This window comes from Rhinolophus sinicus, chromosome 5 (genome assembly GCF_057876585.1).
Source record: "Rhinolophus sinicus isolate RSI-liver-muscle chromosome 5, RSI-T2T, whole genome shotgun sequence".
Classification (NCBI taxonomy): Eukaryota; Metazoa; Chordata; class Mammalia; order Chiroptera; family Rhinolophidae; genus Rhinolophus; species Rhinolophus sinicus.
The window spans coordinates 109,061,201-109,075,367 of record NC_142505.1 but is presented as its reverse complement, the minus strand read 5'-3'; the positions used below and the strand labels follow the sequence as shown (position 1 = coordinate 109,075,367).

Below are 14,167 nucleotides of genomic sequence, written 5' to 3'. Positions count from 1 at the left end.
ATAAATTTTGCTATCTTAAGCAGTATTTTGTTGAGTTTTTGTTTGTTTTGTTTTGCAAAGAAGTGGTGTTTTTAGGAAAGAAGAAATTGGTTAATCATTTTCCGGGTATTGCAAAAACAGTCTAAAAAGTGCTGCTTTGAGTTAGTTTTAAGAAAACTGCCAAAATTAAACCAGAAAAAGACACAGTACAGAATAACTAAATTTTACTCTTAAGAGCAAGACTTTAGAAGCTATTTCTTTAGGAAGGCTTTTCTTGATTTTCTAATACAAAGATCAAAAACGAAAGTAATTTGTTTACTGAAGTTTGGCAGAGGTTAGCAGAACGTGATATAAAACAAAAAGCAACTGACTTCAAAATCTAAACCACTCTTAATCGTGACCTTCAAGCAGTGTTATTGCTAGATAAAATTCAGCCCCAGCTGTTTGTTTGGTTCTGCGATGTTAGATAGCTCTCAGTTTGGGAGGTTATCAGGTTTACATTAGAAGTGCTTTTGTTTTTCTGACGAACTCTGGATCTTTCCTTAAGAGTGATTTATCCTGCTTCAGGTGTCTAGCTGCAGCCTTTCCTCCGTTCTCAGCCTGATCTCCAGAGCAGTGTGGTTCTTTGGGGCTTTAAACTACGCACAGCAGGGCTCCTTGCTGGCTGCTGCAGGAGACTTACCACTTGTGGGTCACCTAGAGGCCCATTTTCCTTTTCCGCACCCCCTTGCCCCACCCACACCCACCTGGTCCCTTTCCTATTCTGAAAACCTTGGAGGAATAAAATTGGTTCATTCACACAGGAAGGAGGAACACGCTGCATATGGTCCCTTCTGCTCAAATCCCTACCAGGGAGTTTTTTGGCTCTCAACTGATGAGAGAAAGTTGAATGAAGCTTGTACCTAAGTTCCTGTCTCTGTTGGAGAGCTGCTGGGAGTGGCCTTTCCTGGTTCTCTGGTATATCTCAGGGGGCCCTTTGAAGGATCATGGTTAATATTTTCTTAGGTGTGCCTGCTGGGCAACACCCGGCCCGTGTGGGTACATGGTGGCCACAGAGCCCTGCCCAGATTCCACCCTCTGGGATTTGGGAAGCAGGAAGAACCTGGAGGGCAGGAGCTGAGGGGGACACCAGCCACCCCCACCACCACCACCCCCCATCTGCACAAGGGTGGGCCGCTCCGCAGAGTGAGCGTGAGCTTGGTTGCATCTGGGCTGAAGGTAGATGGGCTGCTTGCTGATTGGTTTTCACTGTTGCAAAACACATGTCAGAAACTAGTCCGTCTTTTAAAATCGCTTCCCAGGCTTTCACAGCATTGACTTTACCTGCAGGGAACACAAACTTTCTTTAAGACAAGAAACTGGCCTCTGTGAATGTTCTCTCCTTATTTTTTTTCAGATCACAGAAATACTATATATGCATTATACAGAATTCAAACATTTCAGAACATGAACTGTTCCCACAGTGACATTCTCAGAGATAAGTCCATGGGGTGCATCTTCCTCTCAACATTCTGCAGAGCTTATCAACAGGTGTCATTATCTGTTATCCACCCCGCAAAAGACCTGTGGTGTTCCCGTGGTCCCGCAGCCTCATAGTTCCCTCCTTTCACACTGTCTTGGCACCTTCCCGCGTCACTGCATCTCAGTGGCTGCAGAATGGCCTATCTCACGGCTGTGCCGTAATGTGGGTCCTACTGAGGGACGTGTGGCCACTCCCAGATCCTCCTGTCACAGTGCTGTGATCACCTTCTCACAGGTCAGTGGCACGTCAGTTGTCTGAAATGCCTTTCAGAAACGTCTAAATATTTTCTACCAAGGCTACTGAATGTTCAGATTTTGTTATATCGTTAAAAATATGCTCTTTACGTCAGGCCACAGGAATTTCAGAACAATCATAAAAATGAAAACCGTTACTGCAGTACATGCCAGGCCCGTATTGAGACTGGAAGCACAGCACATCCTTTAAGCTCTGCATTCACCCTGCGAGGCGTGGGCATTGCCGTCCCCACTTTACAGATGAGGAAACTGAGGCACCCAGAGAATAAGACTGCCAGCAGACTGCAGAATGGTGGAGTGCTGTTTAGGTGGTGCCCGCAGGGATCCTGGCAGTACTGATTTATTTCATTCATGTTTTGTAAAAGCTTATTTTTATCAAAGCAATACGTGCACATGGTGTAAGAATTCAGACGGTCCTGACGGTAGAATAGCAGCGCCCTGGCCACGTCCCTGTCAGTCACGGCCCGCCCAAGACAGTCCCCCTGTCTCGATTTCTTACACAACTCTCAGTTTCTCCGGTTTGGACATGTTGTAGATTGACTTCCATTGCGGAAGTTAAGGATTTAACCTTTCCTCCCTACCCCAGCCTCCCAGTAAGATTCCATCAGAAGTGTTGCTTTAATTCAAGTTGCATTTTCCTCAGCATAACTGTCTAGTGTACTAAGAACTGTTGGTTTAGTTACTGTTGCGTTTTCCTCAGTGTAACAGTGTAGCAGGAACTGTTGGTTTAATTACTGTTACATTTCCTCAGTAAAGTTCTAATAGTTACAGCCTTTTCCCTTCTGGTGCTTTCCCTCGCTGGTCCTCCCCAGGACTTGTATGGTGCCCTTTCTGAGCTTGCTTGGATCTCCATGTACCCGGGATCGGCGCCCATCCCACCCTCAGCCCAGTGTCAGTGTCCGTCGCTCACACCTTCACTGAAAGACCTTGCTCTGGAGCCCAGTCCCACCTCCACCCCCCCCACCAACCCAGGTCGGGGCACCTCTGACTCTGACGTGATCTTCCCGTCATCTTGGGAAGTCCCTCTTCCCTGACTGTCTCCCTTTCCCCATCTCCTGCTTCATTTTAGTGGCGAGATGTCCTCTAGTCACTTCCTGGAAGAGGGGACAGGAGAGGTAAATTAATAACAAAAAAGTCTCCCATGCCTGAAAATTATTGTTCTCCATTTACACCAGATGGTTTCACTGTGCATAGAAGTCTAGATTGGAAACATCTTTTCCCCGAATTTCTGTTGCAGAGGTTGAAGGATACTGTGTATCCAGCCTCAGCACAGTCCTGGCGTGTATAGCAGTAAGTTTCCGTTTTATTACTGCTCCTAATCGCTCCGAGCGTTGCTGTTAACGCGCTTCTGACTCTGTCCTTTCACGCACGGTGTCCCCGGACGTGCTTGGCTCTCCGCGTGTCTGCAGCCCACTGCTCGCGAGGGCTTGTTTCCATCCGCTGGGCTGGATGTGTAGTGGAGCCTTTTAACGTGAAGACTCATTCCTACAACTCTAGGAAATGTTTTCACTACTTCTGTCATTTTTTCCCCTGCATGTCCTTGTTCTTTTGTCCCCTTTTCTCTCCTGTTCTCTCTTTTACCCGCTTTCAGGGCGATTTCCTCGTGTCTCTCCTTCCACCCTTCATTAAACTTTTATTTGTCCTCTTTTTAAATAAAGCTGAAGAGCATGTATTTCCTGGTTCTCTGAATGTGCTTCTAGTAGTGTCCTCACCATCTCCTGCACAGTCCTCCTCCTTCTCTGGGGTGTTAACCCTGTTCTCTTCTGCTTTGCCATCTTCGCCCTGGCCCGTCCTGTCTCCTGTCTCCGGAGCCCTTCTCCGTGTCTTCTTGGGCTCTGTGTCCTGTCTGGTAGCCCAGCCCCTCACACAGCAGGTGTCCCTCGGCCAGCTGTTACTACTCAGGATGAGCAACTATACACCTCCAGGAAGCTGGAAAGAGTTAGGGGGTGAACCTGTAAGTTTACTTAATTGGTGTTTTGAATAAGAAATCCTGTATACTTTAGTTGAAGCATCTGTTTTCTAGAATTAAAAAATTCCTAATTTTCAAAAATCTTCAAAAGGCATTAATGAAAAGCAGAATTACCACTTACCGCTGTATTCATTAAAAGTGTGACCTTCCACCTGAGAAGTCTCTATCAGCTCAACGGCTGTCCTATCAAGGAGCTAATTATATTTTTAAACTAAAAATTAATAACCTAAAATCTCTGTACCCTTCAAAAAAAACCAACCAGCTGAGGTGCTAGAAAGCTGCTTGGAGGGTGTCTGAAATGTTAATGTGGGCCTGGGCTCCGGGAGTCTGAGTGGCCCCTCCTGTGGATCCTGCCAGGACGACTTTGGGGGGCAGGGATGGGAGTCGTGGAGCACAGAGACCCCGCCCCCACACCGCCTTCCGGGTAGATGTTTAGGGTGTAGTTCAGGGTGTAGACTTGGCCTTGGCCTGTTCCCGTAGCACCTCCCTCCCCAGGAGTCCGCAGGCCCCCTCCATCCTGATGTGCAGGGCGGAGCGGACCTGGGTGCGTCTGACAGTCTTCAGCCTGGACTTTTCTCTCTGGCAACACTGCACCCACAGCTGGGCGGCCCCACATTCCCATGAGAGTTTCAGAGCTGTGAGGTTGTCGTGCGGGGCAGCCTGCGGGGTCTCTGCTCCCACTCCCCACATAAGAACCAGGATATGGTGAGGCCAAAAAGGAACACCCACGGAGCCATAGATAGGGGAGTCACACCACTATACTCTCGCTGGCGGCTGGGTTGGAGACACAGGAAGCAGGAGCCACACAATCCGCTACCCACAGTCCATTTGTCTCTGCCAACAAACCTCGCTAGCTAGCTGCAATCCGCCCTGCTAACTGCAATCCGCTGCTCTGGCTAGCTCAGCCCCCATCTTCTTGCTAGCCCCCATTTTCTCCTAGCGTAGCCAAGGCAGTTGTATTAGTGGCCAATGGCTCACTGGTTACAGCTGACGGCCAACTAGCCACAGCTGATGGCCATCCGATCACAGTTGATGGCCATTTACTACCTGAGCCAGCACCTTTCCACATGAGGGTGAGAGCCTGGAAACTGCACTCGGCTCTGTCCCCACAGAGGTCCATATCCCAGGAGGCTGGCCTGGGAGGACCTGCCACCTGCACAGTTTTCCTGCAGCTCCCGGGTGCTTTCCAGCTCCAGCTCACAGTTCCAGGCAGAGCCAGCAGGTGTGTGAGTCCATGTCGTGGGCCTGTTGAGAATTGGGGTACCACAGAGAAGGTTCATTGCTGGTTCCAGGGGTGGACATCTGTTGGCTGGTCCCAGCAGTGGCTTTGGGCCTTTTGTCAAATTTGCTTTTCTCAGCTTGAATTCTTATCACCATAGTAAGACCTGGAAACACTTTCTCCTGTCATGCTGTCCATTTTTTTCCAATATTGTAAACAAAGGATGTAAACATTGCCAGGTTTGTCTCATATGGTCACAGAAGTCACGTGTTAGACCTGGGTTGTCACGGGGCCAGTGTGGGTTTGTCCTGGCGAGACAGTGGCCCAAGTCCAGAGCAGCTGCTGGCATGACAGGCCAACCTCGAGGAGTCACCACTCTAACTCTACCTGAAATGGAAATTCAGTTCGGAATTGTTTTCCATCAAAGGGGACTCGGTGACTGACAATCTGAAGTGCTTGTTCAGCTCCATGTCCACCTTTAGTCTGAAGTTGGGAGACATGCGCTCTGTCAGGTGACATCTGGTGATGCTTTACCGTACCCCGAATTCAGACTTCCCACACACCTGGGCTATTGGGGGAGCCAATGAAGTGAGCGGGTCTTTGCCTAAGCCTGGCGTCCCAGGGAGGCCCAGCATGTCTTCTCTCTCCCATCCCCTCAAGAAATACACGTGTGTGTTTGTACTTTAAGATAATTGTTGTCAGGTTTTGCTAATTGACAGGGAGCTTTTCAGTGGAGTAGGATCAAGTTCTCATGTTGGACACTGACTGTCTTGGTCAGTGTCCCCAGAGCCCAGTGCCCCCATCCCTTGGCCCATCTCCCCTGAGGCCAGCTCTGAACTGAGCATTTTACAGCCCTGCCTCGCTCCCCTTACGTGGCACTTCGCCTGTCCCTCCCCCTCAGGAGCTGTGATGTCAGGGTGCCCGGGTACCAGGCGCAGCCCTCGGGGGAGGCCAGCCTGTGGGGACAGCTGAATGGGGCTCATTGAGACGCTAGCGGCTCTGAGGCCGGAAAGGCCGTGTGTGCAAACGCACGTTCCCCCGGCTCAGCCTGCTGGGCGGGCTCTGGGGATCGGGCAGGAACTGCCCAGCTGTCCCTGTTTACAAAAGCTTCGCCAGAGACGGTCTGTCAGCACAAGCCGCGCAGCAGTCCAGTGTGGGGCAGAGGCTGGCCTGTTCCTATGAGTGACAGCTTTGACTGCCTGTCACTCCATTTGAAGTCGTTCTGTGGGGAAGCACAGCCACCGCTCTGGGTTTTGCCTCTGAGGTTAGATGTAACTTCCCTGTGATCCTTTATAAACTAGTATCTGCAACAGGCAGCATGGCCCACGTGCCTAAGCCCAGGAGTTGCTGTGTCCCCTCCACTGGTAAGGGTGCCCTGTCCATCTCACGCAGGGTCACAGCTGCCTGCCACCAGGTTGGACACAAGTCTCTCTCCAGGAGGGTGGTGTGTTTCTGACAGTTCTCCGCCCCGTGGTCCAGAGTAAGGCCTCGTGTTTGGGTGCAAGGGAGCAGTCCGCAGTGCCTGGCAGAAGGCAGCCCAGAGAATCTTCAGGAAAAGCCCCCACGTCAGGCTGCGTGTCCACCAAGCGCTTGGTTCCCAGGTGGACACATTTGAAAAGCCTGGTTTTGAGTGTGTGATATCACTAGTACGATCCTTTCTTTCCCCCTCCTGCCTAACTTTATAAGCTTGGGTTTTGTGTGTTTGGTTCAGAATTAAATTCAAAAACTGCCTTTGTCCTTGCTTCCTGCCTCTAAAAAGCTCATTCACTGTTGTTGGGTAAAGTTTCTGTCCTCACAGCACGTGCCTGTCTCTGCCATATTTGGGGACTCCGGTAGAGAAGAGACCAAGAATCTCCAAATAAGGGTCCTTACAATTGTATTTGGCTTACCTGGCAGATTCATTACCAGGTGGGGATACTGACCGTACTTGAATTTATCGTCATATCAGTCGCCAAGCAGTTCTCAGTCGCAGCGTTTTATTCTTTTGTTCACCCTTCCTCCCTCAGTAGCGATTTCTTGAGCTCTCCCACCTGCCATGTGCCAGACAGCCCCCTCCCCCCCTGAGAGAGGCACATATGTAAACCGGGGTCACCTTGGACCTGTGAGAGGAGGAAGGTTCCAGCGTCCCGGAAAGAGGGCGGGGGTAACATTTAAGCTGCAGCTGTGGGGGGTTGGGCAGTATCTTGTTTGGACATGTTGGGGGGCAGACACGGAGGGCACACAAGCGCATGGGCCGTGCCCTGGGTGGGGCACTGGCCTTGGGGACATTTGTGTAGGCAGGGCCTCCTGGCCCCATGATTGATAAGTGGGAGGAGGGGGACCTGTGGTTCCATGGAGGCAGGTGACCGTGGGACTCTGGCCAGCTCCCAGCAGGGGCACTTTTTACCTGGGTTTGTTACCCACTTTTAGTGAGTTCATTGGTTTTCTCTGAATATTTTGTAACAGAATTTTCCGAATCAATATTTTGGCGTGGTTTGATAAGCAAAATCCACGGTGTAACTAAGAAGAAATAGCCCTAAGCCTGTGGCTGGGGAGCGAAACGGGCGGGCTGGCTGCAGGGGTGCCAGGACTGGGCTCCAGATGGGCACGGCCTCGGAGGGGGAGCCCAACAGGTTTCCAGCCACGTGTTTGGTTGCACTTTCCACCTACTTTGTCACTGCAGCCTGGGAGAGAGTCCTGTGGCCCCGAGGGTCCCGGAGGGCCCGGGAGGCTTTCATCCAGCAGGTACACGTCCCGGCGCCTCCGCTGAAGTCAGGGTTCCCTGCCCCTGCTCACAGCGCCATCGTGTGGGCCGTCCTGCGGTCATACGCCTGCCTGCCGGGCCCGCAGCGCCCTCTGCCGGCAGTCCTGGTCGTGGACACGGTAGTGTGACTGGCTGCACTTGGCTGTCCTTTCTCAAGTGTTGGTGCCGTGTCATGGTAACATAGTGTCGCGAATTTCTGTACCCCCGCCCCAGTCATCCAGGGAGGTGCCAAGTCCTGTTTCCTACATGAAGTCCTCCTGAGGATCGTGAACTTAGGACGTGTCCTTTCTCTCCACAGTGTCCCCAACTCCTGCCCAGCCAGCCCCCGCGGAGCTGGGTCCTCCGGCTACCGCTTTGTGCAGAACGTGACCTCGGACCTGCAGCTGGCGGCAGAGTTTGCTGCGAAGGCCGCCTCGGAGCAGCAGGCCGACGCGTCCGGAGGGGACAGCCCCAAGGTCTCAGCGGGCGGGGCGCGGGGCGGGGGCTCAGTGACGCTGTGGGGGCCACTGCCCTTCGCGGCCCACGTCGTGCACTTTGCTCATGTGCTGGCGCCACGGACCGCGCTCCCTCCCGTTTCCTGTCCCACCCAATGTTGACGGAACAGTCTGAGAAAAACAACAGGGTTTTTTTGCCCTACAACATTACATGTTAGTTCATTCCCATCTGATAACTTTTAACATCAATTTGTAGAGGAGGTAAGAAATTCCAGGGTAAATGATGAGGAAAACCTAATTTTTCCTTCCCTGAGGTGGGAAAGGCTCTTCCTAGACTGAAGCAAGCACGTTGGTGGAACAGGCTCAGGTTTCTGGGGCTGGTCCCAGGAGACACGCTGTCGACCTCCTGTCCCTTCCAGAAGGTCCTCTCCACTCCGAGGTGACAGGTGCGTCAGTTGGACTTGGGAACACTCCTCGGGCTCACCCCGTGCTGTCTCTTTCCCTCAGGATGAGTCGAAGCCGCCGTATTCCTATGCCCAGCTCATCGTGCAAGCCATCTCCTCCGCGCAGGACAGGCAGCTGACGCTCAGCGGCATCTACGCCCACATCACCAAGCATTATCCGTACTACCGGACGGCCGACAAGGGCTGGCAGGTGAGGCCTGAGCCAGCTTTCTCAGAACCGGAACTCTTCCAGAGAAGCAGGAGGGGACAGGGATGCTGTCCTTGGGGACCCGCAGTGTAGCGACAAGACTCGCACCCCAGTGAGTCCAGGACAGGCTTCCCTCCCTCTGAGGTCCAGACACGTGGAGATCGGTGCATCTGCCGTTATTTGTGTGCTGTATGCATTACAGTCCTGTGCTAACTTGGAACGATACCGTACACGTTACTTAACAGCCATCCATGTGTATAAATTGTGTTTTTCTTTGTGTGGGACCATAAGAGCTTTGTCTACACTGGGCATGACCACCATGTCACACTTCTTTATATTTCTCCATAGTTGTCTTTCCCGTTTGCTAGTGGATTCAGTACGAGTGTTGACCCCGGCTTACCTTTCTGTCTTGCTTTTTCTATAAAGCACAGTCATGACACTGTGCTGAATTTTCATGGGAAAAACTCCCTGTGCCTTTCTTTGCACATGTTTCATGCCTTCCCTATGAAACAGTTACCAGGCTGCTGTCAGCTGTGGTCTCGCGTGTGTCGGTTCTCAGGTGGGCAGGTCGGGGCCCGTTTCCTGACCCACTGCTGAGGCCGACTCTCTGCTCTGCCTGCAGAACTCCATCCGGCACAACCTCTCCCTGAACCGCTACTTCATCAAAGTCCCGCGTTCCCAGGAGGAGCCTGGGAAGGGCTCTTTTTGGCGAATAGACCCTGCCTCGGAAGCCAAGCTCGTGGAACAGGCCTTCCGGAAACGGAGGCAAAGGGGCGTCTCCTGCTTCCGCACCCCCTTTGGGCCTCTGTCGTCCAGGTGAGCCTCTGCTCTGCTGTGTCGGGAGCCCAGCTTCCCCAGGGGTTCATGTTCACATTGGTATTTGGGGCACTTGAAAACCATCACGTGTTCTTTTTCTGAGAGAGAATATCTCGGGCCAGTGAAACCTGTTTTAAAGTCACTGAACTGCTCATTGCACATGTAATGTGTCAGTTCTCAGAAGCTGAGCTGTGCACAGCGGTGGGAATGGCATCTGAAAATGGCGGGGGGGGGGGGGCTGCAGTGGTGCTCGGCTTTTCTGTTGGAGGGAAACGGTGAACCACCACCCTCTTCACTGATGGACGGAGCGCTGCGTCCTAAGAAGGACAGACGGAAGCAGAGCTCAGGCAGACTGTCAGCAGGAAAGCAGATGTAAGGTTGGGGCCCCTGTCTCCCTCGGCCTGTCCCCAGGCCCAGGCATGTCCTGCTGCACCTGTGCGTGGCCAGCACGGTCCAGAGGGGCACAGGCTGGTGTAGACAGGCCCATGATCTTGCAGTGATCACCAGTCCGGGAAAAGTGTGGGCAAAGAGATGGAGAGGCTCACAGAAATTCTCACATGGAAGGAAATATTATCATCTGATGCTTTCCATTTCAAGATTGTATTTCAAACATGAGTATACGGAAAACTGCTTCAATATTCAGAAATTAATTTCTGGTACAGGGTCTGTCATCATTTTCACTTGTCTTATCAAAGTAGAAATTGGACAAAGGTGAGTTGGTCATATAGGTAAGGTAGGGATTAAACATTTGGGATGTTTCAGCTGAGCTCAGATTTTCCAAAGCACCACATTGCTTAACTAGCTAGGAATGTGGAGAATTTTACCTGTTAGTTTCCTGGGGCTGCCACAACAAAGTACCACAAATCTGACAGCTTAAACAGCAGAAATTTAATCTCTCCCAGGTCTGGAGGCTGAGGTGTGAGGTCAGGTGTGGGCAGGGCTGGTTCCCTCTGAGGCTGGGAGGGGGTCCTGCTCCGGGCCTGCCCAGCTCCTGGGGGTTTGCTGGCCATCTGTGGTGTTCTGTGGCTGAGGGCGCATCACCCCGACCTCTGCCTTCATCCTCACATCGTGTTCCCCTTTGGATGGGGACTCTGGTCACTGGATTAGGGCCCACCCTCCGGACCTCAGCTAACCTGATCACCTCTGTGAGGAGCCCCTGTAAAACCCCTGTCTCCAGGAAGGCCCCCTTCCGAGGCACTAGAGGTTAGGACCCCCACATATCTTTTGGGGGACAGTTCAAACCATAGCAGTGCTGGCAGTTTTTCCCTTGTAGATCAGCCCATGACCAGCTAGGGGAATCCTTCCTGGGGCTTCTTTGTGTGCCTGGCACTGCTCAGGAAACCCTGTATAAGGAGCATCTATCCAGGTGGACCCGTCATCGAGGTCACACTGCACGCTGGGGACCCCCGAGCTCATGTAGGACTTGCACAGGGAATCGAGGAGGGGGACCTTTGGTGCAGGAGGATGGGGCAACAGAAGCTTTGGTGGGGGCTGTGGCCTAGATGTGTGTTGACGGCAGAGGGCTGGCAGGAAACGGGATTAGCTTGGTGGAGGAAAGGCCAATCAGAGGGACCCAACAGGAGTTTGTAACAATGAGTGCCATCACAGACTCGAGGGAGGGAGTGACCCGGTCACTCCCAGCCTGAGCGTGGGAATCCTCAGACAAGGACCCCACTCCTGGGTGGAGCACAGACCAGCGAGCTGAGGGAGGTGGGAAAAGCAACGGGCTGGACTGGAGGAGAGAGAGGGAGCTGGGTCTCTGCCTGTGGGGACCGTGAAGACGCAGTACCCCCTTGTCATTGGGAAGACAGGGGTGTGTATACACGGGTCATAGATGCAAAATGAAAGCCGTTCCCCCGGGCACGTCTAGGGAGCCCCAGCTTCCTTCCTCTGTGGGTTTGTATTGCTCCCATGCGTGTTCGGGGGCACAGGGGACCCATGTGCCCTTGTGTTACTCGTGCTTATCTGACAGTTCCCTGAGCAGAAAGGCCCAATGCTGCACAGCTTGTCCTGGGCAAGCGCCAGCTGGTGGGAGTGGGCGAGGACGAGCAGTGCCGGGGCGGCAGGCTTCCACCGGGAGCTCCTCCTGGGGCAGCGTGCTTTGTTCTGTCCATTGTAGACGTGTTCTGCTGGGGAATTTGTGCCTGTCTCACAAAGCTGATGTTTATAGCAGAAGAGAGAGCCATGGTCCCAGGAGACCAGCTCGTCTCTTATGGATTAGGCTTTTGCTGGAGCTGGAAACAGTGCAGTCCCCTCCATGTGCTGGGCTTTTGGTGCCGGGCTGCTGTCACGACTGTCAGGTGGCAGGTTGTCACTGCAGGAGTGTTAGTGTTGGAAATGCCTGTGAGCTGAGAAGCTGGGCCCGGGCAGACGTGGGTGGGGGTGTGCCCGTGTCATGCTTTGCTGAGGAGCCTGTCCTGTCTCATCGTGTTTGCTTGCTTACCACCGCGGTCCCCTCTCCCCTGTTTCTAGGAGTGCTCCAGCTTCACCCACTCACCCGGGGCTCATGTCCCCTCGTTCCAGCGGACTGCAGACTCCAGAGTGCCTGTCTCGGGAGGGCTCCCCCATTCCACACGACCCTGACTTTGGTTCAAAGTTAGCTTCTGTTCCCGAGTACCGGTATTCCCAAAGTGCACCCGGTAAGAGCAGGTTTGTCCTTCGTCTGCTGTGGCAGCACCAGAATCAGGCCCCGGTGGGGCGTGTCCGGCGTGCGTGCTGACCTCGTGTCCCCTGTCTGTGCAGGCTCCCCTGTCAGTGCCCAGCCCGTGATCATGGCCGTGCCTTCCCGACCTCCCAGTTTAGTGGCCAAGCCCGTGGCCTACATGCCAGCATCCATAGTGACGGCACAGCAGCCCTCCGGCCACGCAATCCACGTCGTACAGCAGGCTCCCCCTGTCACCATGCTCAGGGTGGTCACCTCCTCCGCCAGCTCTGCCAACGGGTACATCCTCGCCAGCCAGGCCTCAGCAGGGGGCGCCCACGAAGCGGCGGGCACAGCTGTGTTGGACCTGGGCAGTGAAGCAAGAGGTAACGTAGCCATGTGGTCACTTGCTAAGTCTCCAGCAGGTCTAGCCGGCAGCCTGGGCCTCGGGACCTGGGCCCCAGTGTTGGGGGGGGGCTCGCAGGCAGCTGCTCCTCTCCCCTCCATGTGATTTTCAGGGAGTATGTCCTTCTAAATCAACTCTAGTCGTTCTCCAGAATGTGTTCGTCCTCATGTGACACTGCCTTGGGGTGCACGGAGCCCCGGGGCTGCCCGAAACTGGAACCTGGAGGACAAGTGCACTCAAGCCCCCAGGGAGGACCCCTTGGAAGTCACTTAAAGTAAAAAGTAGTGACAATGTTCTGGGTTAGAAACCTGGATCCGGGGAACTGATGGGGCAAATAGTGAGGATGCAGCCGGGACCTGGAAAGGCCCTTGCAGGTGTCGCTGGGGGCGAGGCAGCGTCCCCCGACCTCATACAGGTGATCTCAGCGGCACTGTTCCTAGCACTGTCACGTGACAGACGCACCTGATAAAGAATGCTAAGTTACGGCTCCGCATGCAAATCACTTCATTTCAGGGAATCCATTTTCCTTCTTAGATTACGTTGGGGTTGGTTAAAGTTCAAGGCATTTACATTTTTTTCTAAAACCCTGTTAATTGTTTTTCTTTTGTTTCAAATCTTACCTCATCAGTAGGATTTTTCTTTTGAGAACCACTTTTTTCCTCAGTGTCAGTGCCTCAAAACCACAACGCACTTTCCCCAGTAGTGGCTGTCCTGCTGCGGCAGACATGAAAACGGATGGCGACGTGGGTGCTCACGTACTTTCTTCCCGCAGGCTTGGAAGAGAAGCCCACCATTGCATTTGCCACCATCCCTGCTGCTAGCCGGGTCATCCAGACGGTGGCCAGCCAAATGGCCCCAGGGGTCCCCGGACACACGGTCACCATCCTGCAGCCAGCCACCCCGGTGACCATTGGGCAGCACCACCTTCCTGTCCGGGCCGTCACTCAGAATGGAAAGCACGCGGTTCCCACCAATAGCTTAGCCAGCAGTGCTTACGGTGAGTCAGCCCTGCCGACCTCCGAGCCCCTGTCTTAAGCTCGTGGTTTAGTCTATAGTCAGTGCATCCAGAGAACGTTTTTCCAGTTAGTCCAGTCGGCCAGTCGGTGTAGTCAGTTTTTTGAGCATCTGTTATGCTCAGGCACTGTGATGACACTAAGGAATGGAGTCCCCACGTCACAGAGCTCATACGCTGCTGGGCGAGACAGAGGTCCAGGCGGGACGTCAGGCAGACAGCACCTATCGGGGGCAGGGCTGGGGGTGGTTTCAATTTTCAGCCAGATGGTTCAGGGCAGGTGGCATTTGTTACTGGAGGTGAGGGCATGAGGCTTCGGGGTATTTAGAAGGTTCCACACTGAGCAGTAAGAATGAGCGGAGGACGCTGAAAGGGACCAGGGACAGTATGCCCCTTGGGTGGAGAGGGGACAGAGTCAGAGAGGGAATGGCTCACGGGAGTCCAGCCGGGGAGAGAAAGCTGGCTGAGGTAGGGGCTGGCGGGGACTGGCACCCCAGGGCTGCTGGTTGCTTTTGTCAGAG

The 14,167-nt window shown here is 53.4% G+C and overlaps 1 protein-coding gene across 1 annotated transcript in view; it reads left to right on the top strand.

Annotated features, from left to right (window-relative positions):
* Positions 1-14,167, top strand: part of FOXK1 (forkhead box K1) — a 63,840-nt gene that overhangs the window by 41,948 nt on the left and 7,725 nt on the right. The window contains exons 3-8 of the mRNA XM_019753637.3: positions 7,985-8,141; positions 8,628-8,774; positions 9,394-9,587; positions 12,060-12,226; positions 12,330-12,614; positions 13,407-13,631. Coding sequence (XP_019609196.3) covers positions 7,985-8,141; positions 8,628-8,774; positions 9,394-9,587; positions 12,060-12,226; positions 12,330-12,614; positions 13,407-13,631 — 1,175 coding nt within the window. The remainder of the gene's footprint in view (positions 1-7,984; positions 8,142-8,627; positions 8,775-9,393; positions 9,588-12,059; positions 12,227-12,329; positions 12,615-13,406; positions 13,632-14,167) is intronic.